General features: G+C 39.3%; 1 protein-coding gene across 1 annotated transcript; it reads right to left on the bottom strand.

The window, feature by feature from the left end:
* Positions 1-2,376: 2,376 nt before the first annotated feature.
* On the bottom strand, positions 2,377-11,165 carry rab25b (RAB25, member RAS oncogene family b). Its single transcript, XM_070911401.1, has 5 exons — positions 10,872-11,165; positions 6,327-6,522; positions 4,016-4,209; positions 3,578-3,658; positions 2,377-2,984 (listed from the first exon to the last, which is right to left on the bottom strand). The coding sequence occupies exons 1-5, from the start codon at positions 10,906-10,908 to the stop codon at positions 2,866-2,868; spliced, it is 627 nt and encodes a 208-aa protein (XP_070767502.1). The 5' UTR covers positions 10,909-11,165; the 3' UTR covers positions 2,377-2,865.
* Between the last annotated feature and the right edge of the window lie 386 nt (positions 11,166-11,551).

Raw genomic sequence — 11,551 nt, 5'->3', positions numbered from 1 at the left:
TCTGTTTGGAGTCTATGGAGACACTGGACCCGGTTTAGCAACCCAATATTGCTTGACTTTACATTAAATTTATCACAATTTGCATTTGTTTCAGTTGTATGCTATGCAAAATTAGCCTATGCATTTTTGTCTGTTAGGGGTCTAAGAGACCAAAGCTGTGGTTAAATACACTGTATTTCATGATTAGATTAATTGATTTGTGGATCGACAGAGAATTAGGCTAGTGGAATATTTGTTGAAGTTATTTTTCAAGCAAAAATGCCAAACATTTGCACCTCCTTAAATGTGAGGAATTTATGCTTTTCTTTGACGAACATGATCATAAACAAAATATCAGTGAGTTTTTAACTGTTGGTCTGACGAAACAAGACATCTGAAGACATCACTTTTGAGTCTGGGGAACAGGCATTTTCACATTTAGATAAAATTATCAATTGAAAATAATCTGCAGACCAATCGTCAATGTAAACAGTTAGTTGCAGTCCCAAAAACATGAACTATTTCTTTATTTGGTGTAGCAGCAATGGTTTATGGTCATTTCCAAATTTTGGCTCCTTCATCAAATGTTCAAAAGTTTATGGCAAAGGCATGGGTTTCAATACTTCACAGGTATTCTTAAGATCATGAGAAAAGAAAGAACATATTTGAAGGACAAAAGTGTTTATTTTGCATTTTTTTACACATCCATCATTAGGGTCTGTGGGACCCCAGACAATGAGGAAGTAAAGCCAATGTCAACAAAACAAGGGTTTATCAAATTCTCCTCGCCTCTTTCTCCTCTTTCTATGGGGGAAATAATTCAAGGTGACTGCAGGTACAATATACACAGTCTAAGGCACTTACAGTAACATTGAATTACACACTGTGTGGTCTGCTCAGTGGATCTCAACGTAAGATGCAGGGACTCATGTAATGATGTTAAACTTCTGTTTTAAGGACGCTATTAATCTTTCATACTGATGTTCTTGAAAGCAAACATTCTGCCCCTATATGAAATTAAAATGTTATCGTTTCAAGTAGAAACAGTAAGTAATGACTATGACTATGACTGTGCAAAAGTATAATATAAGAAGCTTTTTTTTTTTTAAAATAAGACTTTATTGAGAGAATGGAATTCACAAAGATCCCGGATAAACAAACAGGATTTAAAGCTATCCAATGCAGATATCAAAATTGAATAATCTTTGTCAAGTTTCAGGATATCCAGATCCTAAAAGTGGCATTGAATACAATGACGTTTGGTTTATATTGGTTGGTTTGTGAATTTGCTTGTTTGTATTTGGTACTTTCCAAACATCAAAAATAGGTTGACAGTATATAAGATATCCCAGTCTTTGAAATCACTCCAAACAGCACAAATATATCTTTAAAGTTAGCAGTGATACTTCTTCTTTAAAGAAAGTTTTTTCCCTTCAAATTCAAAATATTTTACTGTGGGTGCAGCACCAAAACAGAAACAAAAGCTTCATGACATCTTTTAAGAAAAGAGCACAAAGTCCAGCTTTCTTAATAATATTTTAAACGTAACATCTATATGCATTACTCTAAAAGAAACTATAAGAAGCTAATATTAGAATCTGAGATACAGATCCTGAAATGTCTAATGCGTGAGATAAAAGCACGTACCATATTTATTATCTAGATAAACAATTCTATGTATTAACTTGATTATAGAGTAAAAGGTGAATAATAACACATAGTCTAAACTGTAATTGTATACATTATATTAAACCGTTTTTGGTGTTTCCCACAATTCAACACAGAATAGGAAAGTCCCTGAAATGCCTGTTTTCTGTCTCTATCAGGAAATCCACTATTTTCCCATAAAACTGACAGCTGGTTACTGTTATTACTTTTGCAGGAAGGAAAAAAACACAAGAGGCCTGTGCACTCATTCACTGCATGCGTCATCATTCTGGCCGGGTTTAGCCAATATTAATTGGGCCACTTAATTATCGCAAAACAGTGAAAAGGTTGGCCACCACTGTGCGTCTAAAATTCATTTTTGTAAGCATTTGTAATATTTTAGTAGTGTGTGTATGTGTGTGTGTGTTATTGTGATTGAAAACTAGCGTTTAATTTGAATGGAATCACTGCTGAGGTGGTAATCGTAGGCCTTTATCACAGCAGACATTTTGACTTGTCACGGTAGGCGTTACTAAGAACAATAACGATGGCTCTGTTCTATTCAACGTTTCCAGTGAGCCGTGACAGTGTAACAGTGACCCACAATGCACAATACCAGGACCCTGAAACCAAAGCATCATACATTTTATTATGTACACCTGTGCTTTACCTACTGTGACATGTCAAAATGTCCTCTGTGAAAAAGGCCTATCTTTTCTGACAAGACACAAATACATGCAGCAGGCCAACTGTCTCCACAAATCGTTTATTTCCCAACAGAAATGAAATCAGACTCACCCTATCATCAGCTGGAGCACATGCACAGCAGTGACAGCAAAGACTGACAGTCCATACAGTATTTGTCACGTGTCATTTACATTTAAAACATCACACATGCCATGCTGCGTCAACCTTACTCCAATTCTCTGCACGGATTATAAATATTTCATGTTGCAGGTAACACGGTGAAGTGTTTTACTTTTGACCTATGTTCAATAGTCAGCAGGGACTCTTCATTCATTCCTATATATTAATCATCTTTTGAATACCATCATGCCACCATGCAGCTTGTACAACTTGTAAATCAGTCATTTCAAAGTGGCATCACTTAAGCCGGGACTGTTTGCCGTGTTGCCGTATCGCCTGCCTCTCATCGAGCCCGAGCACAGGGTTGTGAGTGAAGGAGGAATTCATCTGTCCCCCACCCTGAGGCCCCTGGGCTCCTGAAGGACCTTGTGCTCAGATGTTCCTGCAGCAGGGCGTCTTCTCCTCTGTGTTTTCTGCTCTGGAGCTGTTCAAGGACACAGCACTGATAGAGCCCTGGGCCACTTCCTTGCTGCTCCCCCTCCTTTGAATCTCTGTGGCAGAAAATTCACATACATTATACATTTACATTGTGCTAGAAAAGAAAGAAAAGAGGAAAATGTAGCACAAGTCTTATAGTACCAAAACAAAGGACATGTGTCACGCATTCCAGACTTCCATACCGCCCGAAAGTTGATTAGAAAAGGACTGCGACACAAAATAAATAGGTGAAGTTGTTCATTTCCAACCAGAAAACAACCAGAGATGTTTCCTCCCACAGCAGTCAATCAAATGGCTTCCTCGGGACGACCAAAGGCCACTTTATGCTGACCCTTTCCAGACCTAGACTTTCTCCAAACCTTCATGAGCTGAGGAGATGGAGGTCTTGCTATGTGAGGTTAAATTCAGGGTCACAGGGTGGAGCCTTATCCCCACATGTTTATGGGAAAATGTGTGTATCCAGTCCACATCATTTATACGTCTTTGTCTACCATGCCATCCACACAGTTCGTAAACTATGACAACCTTACTGTATTGGTAAGAAGAATATCCTCCCTTTGTGCATATTTGGACATGAACAACAGATTTGTGTAACTGCTTTTAACAAAGTAGAAAAAAAAAAGTTAAATACATTAAAATGAATTACCTGTTAGGACATTGTTGAATGCTGCCTCCACATTAGTTGACTCCAAAGCAGAAGTCTCCAGAAACAAAAGACCATTCTTTTCTAGATAAAAGTAAGCTATGTTAGTTATTTTATATATGTTATTTATCAAAAAGTAATTTTCTTCTTCTTCTCAGATATAATCCTCCAAGAAATGGGAAGTACTGAGCCCTATAACAACATCACGTAATATATCTTTAATTACCAATTCTAATCAACAAATAGGAATTTAGACTCACTTTTGTCGCCATGAAGAATCAATTAATAAGAATTTGACTTGATTTTGTGCAAAGACTCATTGACAGGTGATACAATTTGGTGAACAGACTCATTTACACTCTCTACAAACATCATAAATTCAGGTTCCAATAACCAATTATGAACAATGAACATACAGAGGTGACATTGCTGACTTTGTACCTGCAAAGTCTTTGGCCTCCTCACTGGGCACAGATCTCTCTGACTCCAGGTCAGTCTTGTTGCCCACCAGCATGACCACAATGTGGGGCTCCGCGTGTTCGTACAGCTCCTTCAGCCAGCGCTCCACGCTCTCATAAGTCAGGTGTTTGGTGATGTCATAGACCAGCAGGGCCCCAACAGCACCTCTGTAATACCTGTTAGGAGGAGATTGACCTCACAGTTAAACCTGATTGACATGTGTCTTTGTTTTTTCATAATGCTAGTATGGCACTGACTGCATAGTTATCGTAACTGAAGGTTAATAATCTACATACTCACACTAAAACGTGTAATAACTCATCTTTTTAGCTGCTGTGGCCGAAAACAGCTCTATGAGAGCAGTGACAGCGGACCAAAACAGTAAAGTTGTGGGTCGGAAAAACCAAACCAAAACAATGAGTTGAAAGATGCCACAAAGCTCTGCAGAGCTGAGGTGAACTGCAGAGTCTGGTGATCTCTGTGGGTTCATCACCAAGAGTGACCCCATTCACAATACACACAGTCATTGGATCCATTGTTATTATAAAAAATATCGATTATGGCCGCTTAAAGCATCGTCCTACCTTCATTGACAATAAATACTTTCTCTTGCTGTCAATTGAAAAAAAATGTACTGACTAATGATTGCTCTGAAGTCATGAACCAATCAATACTTCCTTCACAATTACATTTCTGCTCGCCTCTTCCAGTAGCATAGTTAATTCCACTTTAATAGGTTTTAGCTGCTTGTTACAGCACAAATGGGAAATTCCATGGGAGTGAGAATTTGCATACTGGAATAAGTCGGCAAGTAATTACTCCAAAAGCCAAGCTGTCAGAAAAGAGCTAATCCAGCGTTGTAGCATATCCTCAGATTTTTCCATGTCTTAAAAATAAAATTGACATGGTTCTATTGTTTTAAAACCAGTTTCCACACTATTAATCCTTCTAGTTTAATTAAAAAAAAGAATAAATCAGGAGCACCCTGCGATAGAACAGAGAGTGTTCAAACAAAGGTCTCTGCTCTAACCAATTGGATTTTGGAACCCAAGCGTGCCAGTTGGAAACTCAAAGGAGACGAGTATGTGCTGGTTGCTTTTCAGGTAATGTGGGAGGAAACTGAGGATAAGTGCCTGTCCTTGCGTGTGTTTTGGCTGATAACAGCACCACCTTAAGATGCCGACATACAGGTTGCTCAAGAACTATGGCGCAAGAAAACAAGCATGAAATGTTGATTTGAAAAAAAAAACTGTCTTTACATTCTGTGTGCCTGCTTGCTTAAAAAGAAATGCAATATTCAAATCAGTGCATCTGCTAGCACAACATACATGTATGTTACTTCAGTACTAATTCATGTAAAACACATAAGGAAGATGCACACATTGTTACTGAAAGTTGCATTAGGCGGGCTCTTTGTGAACAAACAACACTTCTATTAGTCACAAAGGAGTGATGCAATGTGAACCATCATCCTATCTCCACTAATTTGAGACTTATACACTTGGTTACCCAGTGTTGCATTAGCCTATTGACAAGTTGAACACAAAACTCTTTCCAATATAGAACCAAGCAGTTGTGCATGCAGACATTGTTAGATTTACCAATCATGGCTGAACCTATCGTTTGAAATTGTGCTGCTACTTGCTACTTAAAGGAATAGTTCCATATTTTGGGAAATATGGTTATTAGCTTTCTTGCTGAGAGTTAGATGAGAAGATTAAAGCTGACTTCATATTTGGTGAACAGACCTGAGAGTGGTATCGATCTTCTCATTTAACTCTTGGCAGGAAAGCGAATAAGTGTATTTCCCTAAATGTGGACATATTCCTTTAATGTATTATAGTTACCTAAATTCAATTTCCTGGACTGATGTTCAACATTAACACAGCTAGGAATCATTGTGGAACACAAAGAGATGTCAGTTTCTTTACTAACAGTAGGATCAAGACATAATACAACCACGATACATGTTTTTGATATGTATACGCACTAATTGGACTGAAAGGAACAAGGCCACAACCCCTCTTTTTGGGTTGGTGTCGGTTATCAGTATGTGAACTGAAATAGACTAAAAATTCAATATTTAATCATAAATTAACTGCAGGAATGCCTTGAAAATCTGCTGAAAAGCAATGCGCGTTTGGGAAACAATACCCAGACATATAAATGTGTTAAAAAATAAAACATTCACTCTATACAATGTGTGTGTGTGTGTGTGTGTGTGTGTGTGATAAGAAGTACACATGTATATAGTAATGGATCTATGAAAGCTGTGATGGGTCTTGACACTCACGCAGAAGTGATGGCCCGGTATCGCTCCAGCCCGGCCGTGTCCCAGATCTGGGCCTTGATGGTGAAGGTGTTGAGCTGCACTGTCCGTGTGCTGAACTCCACCCCGATGGTTGTGCGACTGTCATGGTTGAACTCGTTTTTGGTGAAGCGGGACAGCAGATTGCTCTTTCCCACACCAGATTCTCCTATTAGAACCACTGCAGAGGACACAAAACGCAGAAAACGCATGTATTTTAATTTGTTTTTTGGGTTTGGTTGTTCAAAGAGCTTAATATGAGCCAATCCTGTGACGTCCTTTACAGCCCTTCTTAATCGGAGCCTTTAGTCTAGGTGTGTCTTTCTTAGTCGCCCCATAAATCCTCAGTCTTAGCTGTCTAAGACCAGGGCGAGTTACGCCATTAGGGATATGATGTCCTCTTTTAAAGACAGCACCACACACTCATGGTAAATAAGTGAATTGTTTTAACTCAAGCATGCAGAACAGAAAACACCAGATTATTGATTGATAGCCGAGGATCTTGTGGGGCTGTAGGCTATCCCAGCATGCACTGGTGAGATGTCAATTCTAAAATACACTGATTGTTTTGTTTATTTTTTAACCAGTGAGGATGGAAGGTGACAAGTGAAGGAAGCAAAGCACAGACAGTGATTGGAACCAGTTGGGGCAGAGATGTGGTTGCAAAGGTGGAGGACTTTACAATAGACATTTTGAATGTTCTTTTAGTTGTCGCTAATTTTTGGCAAAGAGCATTTAATCATTTATCATTGAAGCTGTGCAACAATCTGAAACCTTTGGTCAGTCATGTCTCACTCCTGATTGATGTTTAAAAAACCTATTTTAGCAAAACTGAGGAACACATTTACTGCCATTTGTATTTTCTTCCACATGTGTCAACTTTTCTAGAAGGGGGAGGACACAACTTCCCCCTCCAGCAAACTGAGAACCTTTGAGGTAAAAACCTTTCACAAGCGAAGCTTTGTTTTCAGAAAATAAAACAGTCTCTACGAGCGTAAGGTGATTCCAAATCAGGTGGAACAAGTTAAGCTGCTACTTCCTTTTATGTTGGTCAGAGGAACCTACCTACTGGGTAAACAGGACCAGAAATAACAGACACCCCCTCTGTATGTTTCAGTGACTAATGTCTGGGTTTCAGTTGCTAGAAGCTGACTCAGAGAGAAGAAAGGCTTGGCTTAATTGGCACAGATAGGAAAGTATGACCACACTTTGAATATGCAGTCACATATTGCTGAGGCGTGTGAGCTTGAGAACACTGAGATGATAATTCAGGTTTATGTGTAATTAAACATAGAGTTAGAGTGTGATGGCAGTTAAAAACAATAGTTTTATTTTAGGAAATACTATTTGCTTTCTTGCCGAGAGTTAGATGAGAAAATTGATACCACTCTCAGGCGACTAGCTTAGCTTTGCTGTCTCAGTCAGAAGGTAAAATAAAAATCCACCTAACAATAAAAGTAATCAATTAATAGGTCATTAACATCTCGGCTATTAAATTCATAAATATAACACTTTTAATGTGCCAATTTTCATGATTAGTACTTTTACTTTTGATACTTACATACATTTACATAAGTGATATGTACAATGCAGGACTTTTACTTGCTATGTAGTATGTTTTTTTTACTTAAGCAAAGGACCTGAATACTTCCTCTACCACTGGTGACTGTTGAGAAAACAATCTCACCTCAAGGTCCATTTTAGCGACTGTTTAGGAGCTTTTAATCATATCACTTCATCAGCAGATGCAAACCATGGAACTGTAGATGTTCAAATTCTCTGATATTTTCCATCTGCTGATGAAGATCATGTGATAGATAAATAGAATAGTTACTAAATGAACCTTGTAGTGAGACTATTTCTTCTTTTCCAAGAGAGAGAATGAACTTTGAACCTCAACTTTTAAGCCAACATGCACGTGAAGTCCTTAAAACGCTCAAAATAAATGCAAATTGGGTAAACTCCATCTGCTGATGAAGGGTATGATTGATGATTGAGAGCACCAGAACAGCTGCTAAATGGAACTTGGTGAGGGTTTTTTTTCTCAACCTCTGTTTCCAGGCCCAGAATGAACTTCAGTTTGAGTTTACTCATATCCCTAGTCACACAATCACAGATACAAAATGCTGTCAAGTACTTCCTGAACACCTGCTGATTCCCATAACAGTACAATCTGAAAGCACGAATGACTTGGCCCCAGTTCTCCACTTGCAGTATGTGTAACCTGAAGTCTGAGCTCGTGGCAAATAATGTTTTACAAGTTGCTCTACTTTTGCTTGTTTTAGGTAATTGTTCACTCTGCAGCCAGATCGCTGTACTGCTTTTCTGTCCAGTGGGTGAGGTGAGAATGCCTGATTCCTCCCTCTTCTCCTCCACTACTGAGTAACTTCTTATGCAAACAATAGCCCTGGTTTCTATGGCGATGCAGGACAAGAGGCCTTCAAGCTCTCCGGTGGCCTGGTTTGTTGATTGTGAGGAAGCTGGGAAGAACTTGATGCGTTGCAGTGAGGATTCAATTTTCATTTTGTTTGTTTTCATGACCTTCAGGACTGGAAGACTTACAGACCTGAAATCTTGGTGGAAACTTAATTTAAACTAAAATAATTTAGGAGTATATTCAACCGAGCAAAGTTTGATTCTGACTTGCTACACATTCATTAATGTTTAATGGTCAATATCAAAACAAATCATAGCAGCAATACATTGAAAAAATTATTGCTAGCATAACATAAACTGCAGTGTTCTTGCACAATGTGCCCATGTACAGTATGTGAAGGGTCGAGAGTATGCGGGCTTATATTCCTAGCAACTATAGAATTTGATTTTACTGATTAGCTTCTCTGAGCTATCTGTGAATCACTGGGTGGAATATAAACCTGCTCATATTTCTGACATACTACAGCACACAAGTGAATAGGTTTATTCTGCGATAATCAGTATGTGAACATATTCACAAATCACCGGCGAGAGGAAGGATTCCTCCTCTGTTGCTGCTCCTGAGCTTTGTTCCTTCTCTTCTCCATTAAAGGGATAGTTCAACATTTTGGGAAATATGCATACTTTCTTTCTTGCAGAGTGTCAGATGAGAAGATAAATACCACTCTCATGTCTGTACGGTAAATATAAGGCTATAGCCAGCAGACAGTTAGCTTAGCTTAGCATAAAAGCTGGAAGCAGGGGGAAACAGGAAGACTTCCTGGAGTCTTGCCGTCACTGTGAAGAGGCACTGCACACGGCCAAGAAATAGTCCTGCAGAACCCTCCATAAAAGTACAACAGTTTCTACACTTTGCACAGATTAAACAAACGAGATGTGTTGTTTAGTGAGCTTTAGAGATGTCAGAATTAGGACAGAGCCAGACTAGCTGTTTCCCCCTGTTTCCAGTCTTTATGCTAAGCTAAGCTAAGCCGCTGCCGGCTGTAGCTTCATATGCACTGTATAGACATGAGAGTATCAATCTTGTCATCTAACTCTCAGCAACACAGCGAATAAGCAGATTTCCCCAAAATGTAGAAATATTTGAGTTGTCATCGTGTGCAAATGTGTTATGTGTGATTTTGTGCTGTATGAATAAAATTGACTTGACCGTCTACATATGTCATTTTGCAGTGGACCTCATTAATACAATAGCAGTGATGCTATTTGATATTTTGAACACAGTTACCTTGGCTCCACAATTCACCTGCAGTGCTTTTTATCAACATGGCATTCTTGTACCCAAATGTCAAATCACCAGCACTGTACCTGTACCAAATCTCCTTTCTGAATGACTTTCACTTCTCTGTACATCTGTTAAGAGCCATCTGGTACCTTAACCAGCTGCGTATAAGAAATGATTACTATGCCAGGTAGGTCGAGTGCAGAATGAATAGACTGAATGGCACCTACTTTTCAAAGAACAGAGCATAATTCAATTCCAGCGCAGATGCACTGACAACACTTTTATAGACTGAATGTGTTGGAAAACTACTGTATGAGGGATGTACTTTGCCTTTTGGCACTGCTTTAAACCATACAATCTATGTTACAGTGTTGTTCTGCATGGAATGCTACAGATAAGCAGGAATGAAAGTACACATCCTGGTTTCAGCAATAACCTGTGCTGTGCATGCCTCCTGTTTACTTACCCATGGACAATAGTGCTGAACTGGTAATGTGATTGTAGTGTCACTAAACTTTATAATAGTGCACCACACCTGTAGCGTTTTGGGACTTGCAAAACACCTACGTACAATATTTACATAAACAGCTGACTGAACTGACAGACAAGTCCAGGCTATTAGTTGTCTAAGCTGTGTATTACTATGTACTGTATATTACACTGGGCTGTTTATTACTAATAATGTATTGCATTCTGTTGACACCCAACACGTTCCTTTTCCTAGAAATCTAGAAAGATCCTAGAAAAAAAGCCAAGTTAATAATAAACAAGGAAGTATAATTTGAAGGGCAAAGGAACATTAAAAAAATAACACCTTTCAGAGATGTACCTGGAGATCGAATCAAGTAAGCAGGAGAACATGTACTCACCCTTAAAGACAAAGTTGTAAGCCTCATCTGACCCCATATTCTGTCCATTCAATGTTGCCGCCCCACAGTTTACTGCCGTGTCTCCAGCACCCACAGACCGACTGCAAGATGTAAGATGACACTGACTCACACCACAACCAGCCTGCCCCACAGATCCTCAGGCTTCAGGAAGGAAAATGGCTGCAAAAATGTTTTGACACATGAATGCCAGTCACCAGCTTTCTGCCCTTCACTACCCTTCTCTATCTGACTTAATAGAAAGCTGGCTTGTTTGAACAAGACATGCTGAGTGTATCCAGGTTGATCTGCTGCAGCAGGCGGGGTTTGTGTCAGGGAGTGGTGGGGCAGCGGTGGAGGTGTGTCTTAGTAACAGTCAGTTCAGGGCAGGTTGGACAGGTAGGGCGACGAGCAGGTACCGCTGAGAGGGGCTGTCAAGCTCCTCCTGCTGGACCAATCCAATTACTGCATGCAGGAAGCAGGAAGCAGGAAGCAAGTCTTCTTGCTTTATCACTGCAAGGGAAAACCACCTGGAAACAGAGTTGACATGGTATTTCTATAATATTGTACAACAAAGTTTTTTTTTTATCTCTTCTTAAGCTGAACATCAGAGAAAATGACAAAACAGCACCTTGGACACTATGACACCATCCATGCTGATTTTACTGGAATGTGCACATATG

Source organism: Enoplosus armatus, chromosome 9 (assembly GCF_043641665.1).
Source record: "Enoplosus armatus isolate fEnoArm2 chromosome 9, fEnoArm2.hap1, whole genome shotgun sequence".
NCBI lineage: Eukaryota > Metazoa > Chordata > Actinopteri > Centrarchiformes > Enoplosidae > Enoplosus > Enoplosus armatus.
This window is presented reverse-complemented; position numbering and strand designations above follow the sequence as displayed.